Raw genomic sequence first — 19,931 nt, 5'->3', positions numbered from 1 at the left:
GATGTAACCTGTTGATGGATCCTAATAGGGCAGAGGACGGGGCTCTACAGTGTTGTCGCTCTCTACCACAGCTCACTGCAGAGGACGGCTATGAATATTCATATGGAAGCACACCGCAGGAGCCGTCAGATCTGTGCACTGAACTCCCTTATTTACATATTAAGAAAAAGTTAGACTTATCATTCAAGGGGTACTCTGTTGAAATATTAGTAGTAGTAGTAGTATTTATTTTATTTTTTCAAATCAACTGGTGTCAGAAACTGATATAGGCTTGTAATTTACCTCTATTTAAAAATCTCCAGTCCTCCAATACTTATCATCTGCTGTATGTCCTGCAGGAAGTGGTGTATTCTTTCCAGTCTGACACAGGGCTCTCTGCTGCCACCTCTGTCCATGTCAGGAACTGTCCAGAGCAGGAGAGGTTTTCTATGGGGATTTGCTGCTCTGGACAGTTCCTGACATGGCAGAGGTGTCAGACTGGAAAGGATACCACTTCCTGTATGACATACAGCAGCTGATAAGTACTGGAAGCGTTAGAGATTTTTAAATAGAATTAAATTATATATCTGTAACTTTCTGGCACCAGTTGATTTGAAAAAATAAATAACTAAAGCCTTCTAACCTGATGCTTGATTAACTTTACGTAGACTCTAACATATTGTGAGGTGGAAGCCTACGTGATTTGGTACCTACAGGATGCAATCTGTGAGCAGTAAAGTAATAGGCCAGACAAAAAGTTCTGTCAAGAACTAAACACATAGGGGGAGATTTATCAAACATGGTGTAAAGTTAGACTGGCTCAGTTGCCCCTAGCAACCAATCAGATTCCACCTTTCATTCCTCACAGACTCTTTGGAAAATGAAAGGTGGAATCTGATTGGTTGCTAGGGGCAACTGAGCCAGTTTCACTTTACACCATGTTTGATAAATCTCCCTCATAGTGTACCTGCCAGTCCATGGCTATGTTCTCACAACGTTTTTCCTCTCCGTTTTATAAAGTAAAAATTATGTCTGTTATTTTGAGTTTAACATTATGTCCGTCATTTCGCAGTTTGGCCGTCCATCAGTACAGTGACGGCTGGTGGTCCATTATTCTAGCTCAGGTGGACTGATCGCCCTTTAAATGAAAAGTCCATTTAATTTAATAGTAAAATCCTTGAAAGGACGGTGAAAAAAGAAAAACTGTGTGTAAACAACTAAAAAATAACGTCCGCTGTTCCCAAAAGACGTCCAAGAATAATTGTCATGATCATTATTTCGACGTCCGCGCAGATAACGTACATTATTTAATACACGCCAAACACACCTTTTTACGATTTGGAGATTTTTATAGAAGCGCAGAGTGATTTAAAGGGGAATGCACTATACCAGGGATAGGGAAGCTTGGCTTTGTAGCTAAAGCTTCGGCTGTCCAGGCATGATGGGAGTTGTAGTTTTGCCGGAGAGCCAAGGTTTCCTGCCCCTGCACTATATTATCCCTATATTGCCTGTAAGACTTACCCCAGTCCATTTCCTCTCTGTAGCCAGTCTATACCGAAGCTGACACCTCATGTCTTTTAAGAAGTCTGCTTTTCTTCCATATGTCCATTGTAAAGTGACACAGTCGTTATGGCGAGCGCCATCTTTAATTACTATTGGCTCAAGCTTCACTGAAATACAGAAACACGACGGATTCAGAAATACTAGATTGTAAATATACTCTATGCTGATATATTCCACTGTAGTAGAGAACCCTGGGTATGGAGACAACCCTGGGGTGTAGTGTCCTCAGCGTGATCGCGGCCTCCTGTGCATCCAGACAATAGATCCAGAAAAATCCATTGACACCAGCAGCCGACGGCACAGACGCCAGCACCTGCACTGATTTGTGCTATCATGCACCCCCTCCCCTGTGTCTGCAGACTATATAGCCGACTGATGACATAGGTAAACAGAGTGTTAGGCCCAGTTCACATTGGGGAATCAGTGCTGAATTTCAGCGCTGATTCCTCACGGAAAATTCCGCCCAGAAATATAGTGGAGAGCCAAATTCCATTAAGTTCAATGGAATTTGCGTTTTGCAGTTCATGCAGCAGAATTTTTCTGCGGCGGATTTACTTTCCGCCAGAAGAGTCGACAGGTCAATTCTTCTGGCGAATTCCGCTGGTGGGATTCCATTGAAATGAGTTGAGCAGTGAGTTTCCGCGCAGAATCAGAGCAGATTCCACATGGAATGCTCGCGGAAATTAAGTGTGGAATTGGAAAAAATAAATGAATTTGATTAAATGAAAAATGAATTTTTGCGGAATTCCGCCAGAGGTGATTCCAGGAGGAACACTTTCCTTGCGGATTCTCCACCGAATTCCATGAGAATACTGGGCGAAATTCCACGAGAACACTTTCCGCCTGGGACACTTTCCTTGCTGATTCAGCACTGATTCCTCAGTGTGAACTGGCCCTTACTGTATAAAAACATCAACATATGAAAACAAACACCAGTATATAACAATCCGGAGATATCAGATCAGAGATACATACTTAAAGGGAATGTACTATCAGGTACATCGCTTTTTTTTTCACATTAGCAGATTGGCACTGGTGCGAGGATCTCGGTGGCGCGGTCATTTTTTGAAATGCCGCCCAGTTCCTGCACTTGCCACCGTTCCTTTGCCTCCCAACGGCTCTATGCACTGGGGGTGGGCCCGCTGCCCCCATTGTGAGGATGTCCCCTCCCCATTGATTTAAGTATGGTCACATTGAGGGTGGCGGGCCTGCCCCAGTGCATAGAGCTTGGCCGGTGCACAGCAAAAGTGCTGGAAACAGGCAGCATTTTAAAAAGTACCGATCTGCTGATTGTACATTCGCTTTAGATCAATTCTTTCATACAATCCATCTGCTCCCCCCCCCCCTGTGCATTGGTAGAGATGATCCATCTAGCTTCTTTTTGCAACAAAATGTTGTTACTGTTTTGTCCTCTCTTATAATAGATAGGTTCCAGACCCATAGATCTAGGTTTAGCAGTGTCGCTGTTATTCTTGTCTTTTAATTGCTGTATAAGATGTATGGAATTTTCCTTCCATATTATTAGTGTTAGTATAGTGAGAACACATTAAAAGGCTATGTTCACATACCATCAAAGTGATAGCCATTTTTATTGGACATTTAAAAGGGTTATCCAGATAACAGAAACAATATTCTAAACAATCTCTCTTCCCAATACCACCCTATGTCTAATATATATGTATAACCTGTCTTGCACCTTTTCTCAGTTTTTCTTTTTTTTCTCATAGTTACCCGCTCTGGATGTCTAAAATCATCTTCTCTGTGTCCTCTCTGACAATCTGCTGCTCCCTATTCCCTTTGTAGTCACAGGACATGTGATCTCCTCTCTGGAGGCTGGGTTAGCTGTCTATTGACTTGGTAACCCGACCATCAGGAGACATTATCTGCATCATCTCCATGCACCTGTGCTGCTTCCATAGACTTACATGTGTCCCTGAGTCTAGGTGTCTGTAATAGGAAAAGTTATAGTTCTATCTCCGCTTGCTGTCAGTGAATACAGGCATACGTACCTGTCTTTGTGTCATAGCTCTGTATATTGTAAGGGTTATGGATATTCTTAGAGTCTGGATGGAATTAGAATGTTTTCAGTCACAGTCAGCAAGCAGAGATCTAAACCTACACTACACCCTCACCAAACATATGCCTTTTATGGAGCACATAGATACACCATGCACGCTTCAGCTCTGCTACATCATCAGCTAATGTGGAATACATATTGGGATGATGTGATGCAAAACCAATGAAAAAAAAACAGTCCTGTGTTAACTGTGCAAAAGTAGTGACAACAGTGGGCAGAAAAGAAAGCTAAGGGGGCGAGTACACAAATGGACCAATCAGGGAGATGCATGATGGGAAATGTAGTTTCCTATCTTGGATATAGATCGGCTTTTAGAAAAACTTGTAACTCAGGAATGGCAGCGACTAGAAAGACAGGAGACGGCTCAAAATATTCAGGGGGACTTGGTAAGACCACCATTTTTACCATTTTTTAGCTCTTAGCTGGATAACCCCTTTAATGGCAGATAACAACTGTTATTTTATAAAATAATGGCCATTATTTGCCATTAAACTACATCTGTCCGATAAAAACGGCAGCCATTTTGACAGTGTGTGAACATAGCCAAACTGTGTAACACTTAATATATTTGGATGAAACATTTAGCCATTGGACCAATAGCCTAAATGGTTTGTACCTTCTAGTAACGGGACCACACAAAGAGGAGAAGAAGTAGCAGAGCCGATCTTATTTTGCACGGTCACTTGTACGGACAGTTCCCCATAATTGTCGAAGTTTTTACGAGGAATTGTACAAGAATTGTCCCCCTTGGAGGGATTACATGTGTATTCACTACTTAAATGAGTCCCACAGTTGTTTGAGGACCTGCAAGAGCCAAAATAAAGTAAGAAGGTGAGTAATGAGGGCAGTTATACAGTTTCCCGATCTCGTATTGGATGACTTACCTGAAGGCTGACAATGTGACGTTCTCCTCCAATATGGAGTCACTCCGGAGATGCCACGTGCAGAGGACAATGTTTTTGGAAATGTTCATAAAGCAGCTTATATTGGTCGGTGAAGCTGGAGGGTCTGTAAAACAGTGGAATTATTGACGTGTGTACAGATAGACGTGGTACTGGGAATATCAATTCACTCCTAAAGAATCTTGGTAATTATATATCTGAGAACATGCTGCTTATTAGAGATGAGAAAACCTGGACGAACCCGAGGGTTTGGCATTCCACGCTGTAGAAACGACTTTTACATGTGAATGGCCATTGTTTAACACTACCTATGATCGTGTTCATTAATTCTGGACGTAGGTGGCGGTCATTCACGAGCAACAGTTGTTGTGTAGTGTCCCAGCACAAGGTGCTGCACAAAAATTCTTATGCACCTGTGTAAAGGTTTCTCTCAGGTTCACAAAGTGGGATGTGGCCTGAGTGTATTCTGTGTTTTCCCCACTAGGTGTCACTACTGTTTTTGTTATGACTTATTCTTTGCACAGCTGAGGAAAGTATTGGGTTAACTGTTTTGGTCACATGAAGCTTTCATGTCCAGTTGCAGGTTATTTTTCCTCCTTTTCCTAACCTATCCTATCCCTTTTCTCTTACACACACAAGCACTGCCAATCACGAGAAGGCTTAGTTTGCCCTAGAAAAGGGAGTTAAGTTCCTGGTGGGAGAAGTTAAGTCTAGTTCTCTAGTCAGTGGAGAGAGAGCAAGACAACAAGACACAGTTCTTGATGCAGTCAAGCAAGGGCCTGGCTCCAGCCAGGACCCTTGTCAGGGACCAAGGGACCCAGAGACTTAAGCTGATTTCCTCTTTAAGTAACCACTAGCATGCAGCACTAGACTTCTCTCAGGAGGAAAAGGACATCCTCTGAGGACCACCTTGTCCACGCCAGGAATAACTAGCCACATAGTACAGGACTGTGACCTGTTTCCAGTTAGGCACTGACCTCAGTGGAACAAAGTTGCAGCTAGCCTATGTATTCTGCTGTGTAACACATGGCTATCCTGAAAAGTTTTGGGAAGTCTGCTCAATCCAGTGCAGGGACTTGGTACGTGGATCTTCTCTTCTTCTCTACTACTCTCAGCTACACTATCCCAACAGAGTACACTGCTACATTGGACAGGGCCCTCAAGACACTCCACGACTTCACTCTCTTCCAGTTCACAGATTAAGGCTGGGTTCACACTACGTATATTTCAGGCAGTATTTGGTCCCCATGTCAGGTCCTCATAGCAACCAAAACCAGGAGTGGATTAAAAACACAGAAAGGCTCTGTTTATACAATGTTGAAATTGAGTGGATGGCCGCCATATAACAGTAAATAACGGCCATTATTTCAATACAGCAGCCGTTGTTCTAAAATAACAGCAAATATTTGCCATTAAATGGTGGCCATCCACTCAATTTCAACATTGTGTGAACAGATCCTTTCTGTGTTTTCAATCTACTCCTGGTTTTGGTTGCTATGAGAACCTGACATGAGGACCAAATACTGCCTGAAATATACTGTGTGTGAACATAGCCTAACACTTCTTCGTTCTCCTCTCTGCACCTGTCGTTATTGAAGCGAAAACCTATTTTTGTGTATTGCACTAAAGCACTGAGTACACGGTTGTTATTCTGGTTAAGCCATTGGACTCTGTTTATTCCTTTGCACCAACACACCAGCGTTTATTTTGGTTATCTAAACCTGCGGACACGAAAGCCATCCGATCGGGGGTGGGTAATAACGCCACAAGTTCCCAAGTGACCCTCACCCACTAAGCTGCCACAACACAACTAGAGCTACCCCGCCAACCTGCTCTTCATGGGCCTTCCACTACAGTCTACCGGAGTTGTTTCTACAGTGTGGGAACATAGCCTTAGGATTTGTTCACATAATGTACTTTTTATGAAAAGAACGGCCATTGTTTATACAGCAAGTCAAGCCTCAAATTATAGTTATTGAAAAAAAAAATGAAACTCACATCCAGCAGTGACGGTGATCTGGTCCATAAGCTGGGGTCCCTCACTGCTGCCGACGTAACACTGCAGTAATGCGGAGCTCTGGTTAAAGCTTGCAATGTATGCAGAACATGTGCTCGTCTCCACATTGCCGGATAGATCACACCGGACAAAATCATCATCCAGTTTCAACATGACATCAGGTTTTCCATTTCCTAAGTGAGGGCAGTGACAGGAAGCTGAGAGAGGAGAACCGACCTGTATGACCGAGGAAGCCACAGTGATGTGACAGGAGTGGACACCTACAAACAAGACCAGATGATACCATGGCATTACTGGATGGGATAAGTTTTCGATCTTTCACAATTAGCGATTAACGATAAACGATTGCAAACTAGATTGTTTATCGTTAACCTGAAATCGTTGACCATATTACATAAACGATAGCTGTTAGTTATGATAGTTGCTATGATCGATTACTCCACCTGTACCCCTCAAAAGAAGGAACGGTTTGGAATTACAGCGAACGATCAACGAACAAATGTGGAATTACAGCGAACGATTAAAGGAGAAGTCCGGCGAAAATTTTTAATAGGGCCCATAGGGTCAGATCTAAGTGAACGATCAACGACACATATACGATTTTTCGATTGTTGCCTGCAATTACACAGGACGATTATCATTTACATTTTTCCGCCCGATACTCGTCCCGTGTAATAGGGCCCTTAGGCTAAATTCACACATTTAATATTTTTTCAGGACCGTATATGATGTCTGCAATCATCCGAAATCTTCATCGGCCATCTGCCAAAAATTCATCTGTAATCTATCTGTAATCCATTTTTTTTTTTTGGATCAGCATAAAAGTAAAAGTTAAATAAGTGGGAATGGATTAAAATAAATATTTATCCGTATTTTTCCCAGATTTGAAGATGTTACGGACGTTTCATCCGCAAAAATTACAGACGCTCCTTTAGACTTCTATAGGACGAGATTTATCAAACATGGTGTACAGTGAAACTGGCTCAGTTGCCCCTAGCAACCAATCAGATTCCAGCTTTCATTTTCCAAAGAGTCTGTGAGGAGTGAAAGGTGGAATCTGATTGGTTGCTAGGGGCAACTGGGCCAGTGTCACTTTACACCAGTGCTTCTCAAATCCAGGCCTCACCAACAGGTCATGTTTTGAGGATATCCCATACAAAGAACACCTGTGATAATACCAGAGGCACTGAGTATAATTATATCACCTGTCAAATACTAAGGAAATCCTCAAAACATGACCTGTTGGTGAGGCCTGAGGACTGGAATTAAGAAGCACTGCTTTACACCATGTTTGATAAGTCTCCCCCAAAGTTATGCAAAAATTGGGCATGGTCTATTTTGTAAATTCCGGCGGACTTAAAGCCAAGTAATAGATAGTGTAAACTTTGCACCAAAAAACTAGACAGTCTTTAAGTGTCTAGTTTAAGGGCCCTATTCCACGGTACAATTATGGTTCAAAAAATCGTTCGGATTTGAACGATAATCATTTGGTGTATTAGCAGGACACGATTAAACGACCAACAAGTAATCGTTGATCGTTTAATAGGATCTGGACCTATTTTTATCGTTTGATCGTTCGCAAATCGTTCGGTGGTATAAGAAGTCATAGCTGAAACGTACGCAATAGCGATGACTAAACGACCGCAAGAACGATCATAAATAACGATCATCGTTCCGTGTAATTGGTTGAACGATTTCGGGTATTTTAAGATCGTTTATTGTTAATCGCTTGGTGTAATAGTACCCTAAGTTTGTACTTAGACAGTTGAAAACAATGGTCCCCCAATTTGTCCGTAATTGCAGATTTGAAATTACGGACAAATTTGAAAACTTTATATTTTCTAGAATAATATTCTGCATGTGCATATGAGGGTGAGAACAGCGCCTGCTTCCTGCAATGTTACCAATACAGAACGTCAGCTTAATTTCTGTTATAGGTTCACCTGGTGGCAGACACAGTTACATCGGGTAGGCTATGGCTTACCTTGTGCTACACAGAGAAGCAGCAGCAGCACTGCACCCGGGATGTTCTGCATTTCTTTAGTTGTTTTTTTTACCCACAAAGCTATCCAAAAAAATTACGTAAGCTACATCATGTTGTGCCTGCCAAGTAAAAAAAAACAATACATTATTCTGTGAATACAGATGGAGTGCAGAGGATGATTGCATAATACTGGAGAGTCCCCTAAGGTGGGATTCACACCTACGCAAAATACTGTCTGTGCACAGACCGGACCTCGGAGCTCCCGGCATCATGATTCCTTATGGTTCTGGGAGCTCCAAAACTGTTTAAAAGTTTGCACTACTGTACTGACACAACCCCGCAGCTGTGTCAGTACAGTAGTGTGACCTTTTAAAAGGTTTTGGAGCTTTCAGCATCACAATGAATCATGATGTCGGGAGCTCCAAGGTCTGGACTTATAATGCCACCTACTGCCAACACTACCAACAGTGGAGACCTTCATCAATCATAAAGAAGGGTCCTGAATACCACATCTGAATAAAATGGCAGTGGGGCATGTGCACTGCCGCTCGATTCAATCCAGTACTGCTGTTCCTATAAGCAGTTGCCTACACACTAAATGGAGCAGCAGCCGACATGCTCAACTAATGCTCCATTTAAGGGTGCGTTCACACCTACAGGATTTGTAGCAGATCCGCAGCAGATTTGATGGTGCAGATTTGATGCTGTGTTTAATTATTTTAAAGAAAATCAGCTGCGGATCCGGTAAGTGTGAACGTACCCTTAAGGGGAGACTTAGGACCACTAATATATATTAGTAATTATAGTCATCAGCAAAGTTGGGGAAACATCTGTTCAAGTAAATAAACCACAAAAAAAGTTCAATGTAGCCCCATATCTGATATCTGTAGAGAAAGACTTACCACCTGAGCAAGTAAAACTAAGGACTCCCAGTCACACTCTCATGCCAGTACTTGCTCAACCTTAAAGAGGAACTATCAGAAAGTTAGATGAATCTAACCTGCTGATAGCCCCCTATAGCGCCTGGGACGCTGAGTAGGAAGGTATGTGCTTATGGTCCTGTGCTGTTAGTGGAGGTAAACTCCGCTCCGGAGCACTGTTGGTGTGGTGTCCCTCCACGGGTGCTACTAGTTCATACACCCATCGCAAAAGCCTGTACTCAGTGGTAATAAAGTTGTACCTAAGTTTTGCCACTAAATGTCGCTAGTATATATATCTTGTACTCAAGTATTGCACATCTGTAGTACTCAAGGGGTAATTGTTGTTTGTGATTTGTGAACCAATGAGAGCTCTTTCCTCTTACCCTGTTCTCTTTCTTCTTTTGCACTTTCTTCTCACCCACTCACAGCAGGTATTACATACCCTGTAGGAAGTTGTCACATGGGGGAGAAAGTGTAGACACACACTTAGTCAGTCTTAGTCTGGTTCCTGTAGAGAGAGGACACAAGCCAGAACGGTTCCTACAGCAGTCATGTTGGGCCCTGGCTTATGCCAGATCCCCTGAGAGAGGACGAGTCCAGGGTAGTCTGAAGCGAGGTAGTGGACAGACACACATGGGAAGAACAGACACCCGTTTCTTGAAAGCAGCACTTCTACACACTATGCAGTGCTAAACGCTAACAGAGAGGACAAAGTCAGGGATCATCCCATCCCAGGGCTATCGGGAACAATCGGCAGGTTTATCTGAAGGAACCCGCTGATGATCTAACCAATGATGATCAGTGTCCGGCAGTGTGACTTCAGTCCTGTCCTGTGGCGGTCAGACATGGTTCTTCTGACAACTCTTCTTTCTCCAGGGCTGTTGAAGGCCAGAAATCGTGGTCTCGACTGCATCTCTATGAGAGCGCTCCCATAGAGATGCTTTGGAGACTCTGACTTCCGGCCTTCCTAGCTGCAAAGCTGAAGCTGAAGAGATTCTGTGGGTGCCCGCGGGATTTGAATGGCACTGCAGGGCCGGACATATTGTAAGAATATGTGCCAGCCTGCAGAACAAATAAAAAAATAACGTGGACTGCTGCTTTTAATCCAAGATCTGTCCAAGATGTCTGTTCGGCAGGGGATGCAGTTATTGTCCTAAAAAACAACTTTTAAACTTGCAGCTCTGTGTCAAATTTGCCTGGCCTAGAGTGTCTGTGCCCTAGGCCTGCGATGCCTCTCTGTCCCTCCTCATTATTAGGAATGCCCCTGGGCACGATCTCTCCTATTCATCACTTATCTAAGCGGTGCACATGTGCTGGATCGTTAAGGCCCAAGACCATTCCTGATGATGAAGAGGGGGGGGGGGGGGGGTGGAGAGGCGCTTCAGGCCTAGGGTATAGACACTCTAGGCCACGCCAGTTTGACACAGGGCTGCAAGTTTAAAAGTTGTTTTTCAGGACAATAACTGGACCCCAGGACTGATTTTGGATTAAAAGCAGCTATCTGACGGTACAAGCGGTTTCAGGTGTGGGGGAGGGGACAGAATGTCGGTACAGAGTTGCTTTAAATCTGAGGGTTTGCATTGGATTTCAGCAGTAAATTCTGAACATTCTTATGAAAAACTATGAATTATCAAAGAGGAATATTAAAGAAATTGTTTGATATACAATTTTTTTATGAACTCTGCACAATTACAAATGGTTCCAGATAGTATAATCAGTTGTTTTCGGTAAAAAAAAAAAAGTCCTTCTTTATTATACGTAAGCCTAGTATGTTCTGACTCCTTTGAATTTAATTTTATTCTCTTTGTTGTTGGAAAGAACGAAGCTAATTAGAAAGGGAAACTGATAGGAGAGCCGTCCTGGTGTCTGCGGCACAACTACTGTACAAGCAAAGGTCACCTCCCCAGGGAAACAATAGGATAGGATCAAACTGGACATGAAGAAACTCTGGAATAAAGGTCCGTTTACGCGCACAGATAAATCACTTAATCGCTTGTTTAGTGAACGACAAGTGAGGATTTTTTCTTTTATATCATAAGCACTTAGACGAGAAGATAAATCGCTACTTGAGGACTATTAACAATGATTTTGAGATCAGCTCAAAAGATGCGATCAACGGCATATGAACGATTTTTGCGTTTGTAGTTTGATCTTTGCTGAGTTTACACCAAAAGATTCCAACCGGCCGCATGAAAAACTGACATGTCAGTTTTGTGCGCCTACTATTCATTGAATAGTGGCCGCACAGACATGTCAGTTTACACAATGGAGAGTGCCGCTTCGGCCGCACTGCAATGGAGAACTGGGATTCGGGCACACACCAGTGCACCCGCATCTCGATTCAACAGAAATGAAGTTCATTCGGCCGATACTGCAGTACTGACACTGGCAGATCTTCACTGACACTGGCCGTTCTGTGACACGGCTGGGTCATACAATGTGTGAACCTAGCCTAAGGGCGTGTTCCCACACAGTATTTTTGCTCAGTATTTTTCAACCAAAACAAGGAGTGGATTTAAAACACAGAAAGACCATGTTCACACACTGTTGAAATTTAGTGGATGTCCGCCATTTAATGGCAAATAATTGAAGTTATTTTAAAACTACGCCCATTGTTTGTAATAACCGTCCGTTCGGCAGGTGATGCAATTATTGTCCTAAAAACCAACTTGTAAACTTGCAGCCCTGTGTCAAATTGGCCTATAGTGTCTGTGCCCTAGGCCTGCAATGCCTCTCTGTCCCTCCTGATCATTAGGAATGCCCCTGGGCAGGATCTCTCCTATTCATCCCTTATTGTTGGTAATAACTCCCGTTATTTGCCAATAAATGGCGGCCATCCACTACATTTCAACAGTTTGTCTAACAGCCGCAGCCACGTACCTCATCCCGCGGCCTCTCTATCTCCCCCAGCTCGAGCTCCCCTCTTCTCCCCGGCTGCATGTGGTCCTGTGCGTCCCCAGTCCTCTCTGCTGTCTCCCCCCGCATGGTCCAGCAAGCGTCCCTGTCTCCTACGGAGGGAGCGTGCGCGCCGGCTCTGCTTGAATTTAAAGGGACAGTGCATCCTTAATTGGTCTGCACCCAATCACCTTTCACACTATAAATACTTGCACCTGTCCTGCCTTTGCCTTGTTGGAGCCTCTGCATGCTTCCCTTGCGTGCTCTGTTGTTCCTGCCCGTGGTTTCTGCCCGTTGCTCCTGCCCGTGGTTCCTGCTACCTGCTGTTCTAACCGTGAGCCCTGCTGTGTTCTTGCTGCCTGCGTTTTTTGCTGTGAGTCCTGCTTTGTTCCTACGTGCCCACGTGTCTCCAGCTGCACCTCACCCGCCGCAGTAAGCAAGCCTAGCCAGGGGTAGCGAGCTGGGGGTTGCCTGCCGCTGCGAGCCCATCCCACTATCCATGTTCATATCCCAAAAAACGTTTTTGTTTTTTTTATAGGATACAGCCTATTTGTTAAATGTTAGTAAATAATAAATGTTTATAATATTTTCTCAGCATTCATCACAGTTAGCAGAATACCAGATGACTATTTTAAACAATCCACCTTCCCAATACCACCCTATGTCTAATATATATGTATAACCTATCTTGCACCCTTTCCCTGTTTTCTCATTCTGTTTGACTCTTGTTGTCTAAAATCCTTTACTCTGGGTCCACTCTGACCACGCTCAGCTCCCTCTTCCCTCCTCCCTTTGTGGTCTGGGGCAGGGGCGTAGCTAATGTCTCCTGGGCCCTGGTGCGAGAGGTCAACTTGGGCCCCCCTCCTTTCATGACCAAGTGATGCTATTGGTATATATATATATATATATATATATATATATATATATATACACACACACACATACACATACACCAAGATATTACCAATAACACCAGCAAGTAGGAAGAGAAAATATTATCACCATACATATTACCGCCATACTGTTACTGACCAAATTCTGTATACTAGACCAATATTGCCAGTATACAGGAAGGAAGTATTACCGCCACACCACAACCACTACCATCACCACCATATTGTTACTGACCAAATCCTGTATACTAAGACCAATAAAACACAGTACCAGATAACAAGTAACAAATAATTCCACCACATACAGACTAACACCAGCACTGCTACTGACTAATACCACCTCATACTGACTAACACCACCACTGCTACTGAATAACACCACCATATACTGATTAACACCCCTGCTAGTACTGACTAATACCACCACATACTAACACCGCCAAATACTGACTAACACCAATGCTGCTACTAACACCACCACTGCTACTGACTAATACCACCACATACTGACTAACACCACAGCTGCTACTGAATAAGATCCACTGTACACAGATCACTATCACCTCATCCAGTCATATAGAGGTGGACGCAGCTCTACACAGGTTCTGTACACCATATACATTACAGTGCAATTACATCAGGTGACTCACAGGGAACGTCTTCTCTGATGAGAGTTCTTCCCTTTTCATATTCTCCATCTGTCCTGGGCCATTATGAGAACTTCTCCGAGCCACAAATCCACAGAATCTGCCAGGCAGACATATTGGACTCCACACTGTGTCACCATCCTCATCTCTCTACAAACTGCACATCTGTATTGGCCCCTTTGTACCCTCATTTAGTGGGTAGCCCTGACACTATGTGATCCGCCTTGTAGTATATGCCCCCTCTGTGTAGCCTCCTTATAGATGCCCCCTCTGTGTATCCCCTTTTATAGATGGCCCCCTGAGTTGTCCCCCTTATAGATGCCCCCCATGTTGTCCCCCTTATAGATGGCCCCCTCTCCCCCTATGTTGCCCCCCTTATAGATGGCCCCCTCACCCTATGTTGCCCCCCTTATAGATGGCCCCCTCTCCCCCTATGTTGCCCCCCTTATAGATAGCCCCCTCTCCCCCTTCCTATAGATGGCCCCCTCCTTATAAATGCCCCCCTCTCTCTCCACCCCTTATAGATGCCCCCCTCTCCCTCCACCCCTTATAGATAGCCCCCTCTCCCTCCTATAGATGGCCCCCTCTCCCTCCACCCCTTAAAGATGGCCCCCTGTCCTCCTCCCTCCTATAGATGGCCCCCTTCCCCCTCCTTATAGATGGCCCACTTCCCCTTTCTTATAGCTGGCCCCCTGCCCCCTCCCTCCTATAGATGGCCCCCTTCCCCCTCCTTATGGATGGCCCCCTGCCCCCCTCCCTCTTGTAGAAACATCCGGTGATGTCCAGCTCCCTCCCTTATACTGTCTATACCATTTCCGGAGGGAGCGGCACATCACTGGATGTTTCCAGAACACTGACAGCAGCGGAGAACCCGTGGCCTGAGATTGGGAAAGCAGGACAGTGTCAAATTATCCCAGACAGCCCCTTTAAGTATGGTCTGTGGATGTAGATACATGGGAATCATAATAATTGTATAAATATGAAGAAAAAGTAACTTGCCCTGTACAGTAATGGAGCCATAAGACAACAGCTAAGCCTGTAGGCCAGGGGTAGGGAACCTTGGCTCTAAATCTATTTCAAAACTACAACTCCCATCATGCCTGGATAGCCAAAGCTAAAGCTGTTTTTTGTTTTTAATCAACTGGTATCAGAAAGTTATACAGATGTGAAAATTAATTCTATAAGTCTCTGCCACCTCTGTGCCTGTCAAGAACTGTCCAGAGCAGCAGAAAATCCCCATAGAAAACCTCTCCTGCTCTGGACAGTTCCTGACATGGACAGAGGTGGCAGCAGAGAGCACTGTGTCAGACTGGAGAGAATGCACCACTTCCTGCAGGACATACAGCAGCTGATAAATACTGGGAGACTGGTGATTTTTAAATTACAAATTTAGTCCCAGGTGCAGGCAGCAAGTGTTGGGATGGAACTTATCACGCTGCTCCTCTCCTTGCCGCTCCACCCCGAGTGTCGGGAAAAAGCTGGATCCAATCCTGGGAAACTAGAAATTGTTTCCCAGGATAGGATGCAGCTTTTCCCGGCATCCTGGGAGGAGCGGCATGGAGAGGAGCAGCGCTTAACGACCGTCGGCTTGATGAGTGGAGCGCAGATGAAACGAATCACTTCTCTAGATACAATCTTTTATAACTGTGCAGTTCCATTATATCTGCTGTTATTATTAAGTGGAGCAAGAATGCGCAGTGAGGTCATTGTTCACACAAGACTGTAGAGCAGATCTGGATCATGTTATTCATGTAAGATAAAAAGTGCGACCTGCTCTCTTGTTGCTGACTTGGACCTCTGACCCTGTTATATTGTATTGTGTCAGTCTTGTCTTTGTTCCGTGTTCACTCATATAGGATTAGGGACCGTCGACCAGTTGTCCGCTGCCGTTAGTGCTGTTGCAGCAATTAGACATTGACAGAGGGGCAGGTGCCAGCCTCATCGCTACACCTGTCCTTTGTCATCCTTGTCCCATATCCTGACAATACTATAATAGTGCATAAAATAACAGATCATCAGAATTAGGTCTTTCATACCCAATGTGCATTTCAGTGTATAGGTATGGACAAGTACATAGCACATCAAAGTGGTCCCCAATTCACTGTAACTAGTGACTAACCCGAATACCATCTGAAACCACTATCGGTTTATTATCCACACATAGTAGGTACAAGAACCACTAGTTGGGGACATTTGTACAGAGCGAAGTGTCAGTTTGACCCTGTTACATTCATTTATCAGTCATACGTGACACTTGCTTTGTTGTGAACAGTTAAAAAGCTATTCTAATTTCAACAAATAAAATGCTATATTATATTTAGTGACTGGTATCGTGCTCAGGAACTGGTGTAAGGCAAATGGAGTGCCAATCTTTAAAGAGAGCTCTAGGACTTCCCCAGGTAACTACAGACCGGTAAGCTTAACATCCATTGCAGATGACACAGCTTTGTAGTACAGTACAGTCTATGGAAAATGTACAGGATGACTTAGATACATTGAGTGTCTTGGTGCCACTTGGTAAATGAGGTGCAATGTGAATAAATGTAAAGTTATGCACCTGGGTACTAATAACCCAAATGCATCATATGTCCTAGGGGGGTAATAACCTGCAGCATCATATGCCCTAGGGGGAGTAATAACCTGCAGCATCATATGTCCTAATGGGAGTAATAACCTGCAACATCATGTGTCCTGGGGGGTAATAACCTGCAGCATCATATGTCCTAGGGGGAGTAATAACCTGCAGCATCATATGTCCTGGGGGGGGGGTTAATAACCAGCAGCATCATAAGTCCTAGGGGGAGTAATAACCTTCAGCATCATATGTCCTGGGGGGGTAATAACCAGCATCATCATATGTCCTTGGGGGGGGGGGGGGTAATAACCAACAGCATCATATGTCCTAGGGGGAGTGATAACCTGCAGCATCATATGTCCTGGGGGGGTAATAACCAGCAGCATCATATGTCCTTGGGGGGGGGGTAATAACCTGCAGCATCATATGTCCTGGGGGGGGGGGGGGTTATAACCAGCAGCATCATATGTCCTTGGGGGGGGGGTAATAACCTGCAGCATCATATGTCCTGGGGGGGGGGGGGGGGTTATAACCAGCAGCATCATATGTCCTAGGGGGATTGATAACCTGCAGCATCATACGGCTTCATCTGGAGTATGCTGTGCAGTTTTGGAACCCGATTCATAGAAATGACGTCCTAGAGCTGGAGAGGGTACAAAGACGGCAACTAAACTAATAAGGGGACTGGAGCATCTTAGTTATGAGGAGAGATAAAAAGTATTACATTTGTTTAGTCTGGAGAAGAGACGTGTAAAGGCCGGGTCTGCACTGAGCAAAACTAGCGGAAACTCTCATAATGGGAGTCTATGGGAGGCGCGCGCTCCTGCTCTGTCCGCGCTGAAGAATGAACATGTTCATTCTTCAGCGCGGAAAGACGATGTGAGAACAGCAGCGCGCGCCTCCCATAGACTCACATTATGAGAGGGAGGCCAACGGCATTACGCAGCGGACAATTCCGCCGCGGAATTCTGCTAGTTTTGCTCAGTGTGAACCCGGCCTAAGGGGAGATATGATTAATTTATTTACATATATAAATGTCCCTTACAAGAAATATGGGGAAGAGATGTTTCAGGTAAAATCCCCACAAAGGACAAGGGGGCACTGCCTCCGCCTGGAGAAACAAGAGGGCACTGCCTCCGCCTGGAGAGACAAGAGGGCACTGCCTCCGCCTGGAGAGACAAGGGGGCACTGCCTCCGCCTGGAGAGACAAGGGGGCACTGCCTCCGCCTGGAGAGACAAGGGGGCACTGCCTCCGCCTGGAGAGACAAGGGGGCACTGCCTCCACCTGGAGAGACAAGGGGGCACTGCCTCCGCCTGGGGAGACAAGGGGGCACTGCCTCCGCCTGGAGAGACAAGGGGGCACTGCCTCCGCCTGGAGAGACAAGGGGGCACTGCCTCCGCCTGGAGAGACAAGGGGGCACTGCCTCCACCTTGAGAGACAAGGGGTCACTGCCTCCGCCTGGAGAGACAGGGGGGCACTGCCTCCACCTGGAGAGACAAGGGGGCACCGCCTCCGCCAGGAGAGACAAGGGGGCGCTGCCTCCACCTGGAGAGACAAGGGGGCACTGCCTTCGCCTGGAGAGAAAAAGGTTTAATCTCCGGAGGCGACAAGCCTTCTTTACCATGAGCGTCTCTGTCACTCCAGCGCTGTGGAGATTCAACCAGTTTCCCCGCTCCCAAGATGATGTATTGATATTATACTGGGAGGGGGGAAACTGTTTGAATCTCTGTGGCATTGTAGTTACAGAGCGGCTCGTGGTAAAGAAGGCTTTACCAAGTGGGGAAACACTCCGCTGCAGGGATTCCCCGTCCGTAGCTGGCACATGTGGAATAAGCCCTAATGGTCCGTTTACACGAAGCGATAATTCGCCCAATCGATCCTTTAACGATTTTGAAGCAACAATTTGGTTTTTATAACGATCAGCGTTTAGACGAATAAATCATTAGAAAATTTGTTAAAAAAATCGTTCTTGCAATCGTTTTAAGATCGCTTAAAGGGGAACTCCAGGTAGAGGTAAAAAAAATGAAACTTCTGCAGAAGCATATAGCATTACTTACATATCTATCCCAGTTTTGAAACTAAGAAAAATCTGTTCTGTATTGTGTTTCTGTTCTTCCTAGTTCCAAGAATGCAATGCTTTCCCTCAGCTGATCATCACAGTCCCACCACCCATCACAATCAGTAAAATTAGTGCTGCACCTGCTTCTGGCCGGTCAGAGATGGTGGATCACTCAGGGGATTGGGTTATCCAGCCCCACCTCCTGTGACATTACACTTTGCCCCCTGTCTGCATCATCAGCCTGTGCTCAGCAAACACACACATTGTGAGACAGAGGCATGGAATATTTATCTCCTGAGGTGGGAGAGCAGTGGGAGCAGGAGACAATGTGAATTGGCACAGGGGCCATTTTTCAGCTACCAGTGTGGCAGAACCGCACAGATACGGTAATACATTGTATAGACACATCTATATAACTTATAATGTACAGATACGGTAATACATTGTATAGACACATTTATATAACTTATAATGTAATTTTAATAGAAAACAAGTTTTTCTTATCCGGAGTTCCCCTTTAAACCCATCTCACACACAGGGTGAATCGGTAAAAGACTGTTTACACGAAGCGATCTGCAAATCTTTAGTGAAAGACCAACGACGATTTGAGAACATGTTGATAGATCACAATGAACGATTTCTCGCTCGTCGCTCGATCGTCCGATTATCGATTACCGATTATCAATCAAATGCAGTCGTTATTGCGAAAATTCGAACGATAATCGTTCCGTGTAAACGCACCATAAGTAAAAACAATAAAGGTTCCAGCCGTGAGGGAAAGAAGCTAGTTTACAGGTGATCCAAGCGTCTTTCCTCTACTACAATAAATATCATCTTCTTAACATGTATATAAAGAAGAGCAACTTTTTGCCTTGTCCATATTTATAGCCTGATGCTATAGAAATAATCCCTGTCCCCGTACTCACCAGACGCTCGCCGGCTCCTCACAGTCAGCGTGTCTTATCAGGCAGAATATGGCTTCTCCTGCTGCTTTGATGAAGCTTTTGTACCCACAGCTGCTCCAAGCACAATGATGCCGTTACCATCTCTCCAACCCACTGGAAGTTGCAAAATACTTTCCTGACCATTAAGTGTACATGACAAAACAGGAGGAGGGGGAAAAGAAACCCACACAGAGAAAAAAAACTCTGCATCAATTGCATCAATTTTACTTGGATTTCTTCTTAAAAATAAAAATAAAATGGCAGGTGCCATATCCGAATCCTGATATTTAAAGGATCTGGACACCATTAATCCCCCCCCCCCCCCCCCCCCAATGTGCCCTAAATGACCAGGAGCCAATTTTTGCATTTTAGTTTTTTTTCTCCTCACCTTCTAAGAGCTTTTATTTCTCTATCTTTAGGGCTTGTTGTTTTTTTCAGGAGTAGTTGTACTTTGTAATGGCGTCTTTTATTCTAC

The 19,931-nt window shown here is 44.7% G+C and overlaps 1 protein-coding gene across 2 annotated transcripts in view; it reads right to left on the bottom strand.

Annotated features, from left to right (window-relative positions):
- Positions 1–19,551, bottom strand: part of CSF3R (colony stimulating factor 3 receptor) — a 33,857-nt gene extending 14,306 nt beyond the window's left edge. Inside the window, exons 1-6 of one of the 2 annotated variants that reach the window (XM_069972648.1) lie at positions 19,439–19,551; positions 8,523–8,641; positions 6,520–6,798; positions 4,504–4,627; positions 4,236–4,423; positions 1,501–1,649 (exon numbers count right to left, since the gene is read on the bottom strand). In XM_069972648.1, the coding sequence (XP_069828749.1) occupies positions 1,501–1,649; positions 4,236–4,423; positions 4,504–4,627; positions 6,520–6,798; positions 8,523–8,574 (792 nt within the window). In that variant the 5' untranslated portion in view covers positions 8,575–8,641; positions 19,439–19,551. Of the gene's footprint in view, positions 1–1,500; positions 1,650–4,235; positions 4,424–4,503; positions 4,628–6,519; positions 6,799–7,439; positions 7,486–8,522; positions 8,642–19,438 lie in introns of those variants that run through there. The other variant, XM_069972649.1, reaches the window with a different exon arrangement.
- Positions 19,552–19,931: the final 380 nt, after the last annotated feature.

This window comes from Dendropsophus ebraccatus, chromosome 5, assembly GCF_027789765.1.
Source record: "Dendropsophus ebraccatus isolate aDenEbr1 chromosome 5, aDenEbr1.pat, whole genome shotgun sequence".
Lineage (NCBI taxonomy): Eukaryota > Metazoa > Chordata > Amphibia > Anura > Hylidae > Dendropsophus > Dendropsophus ebraccatus.
The sequence above is the reverse complement of the archived record's forward strand: the minus strand, read 5'-3'. Positions and strand labels throughout refer to the sequence as shown.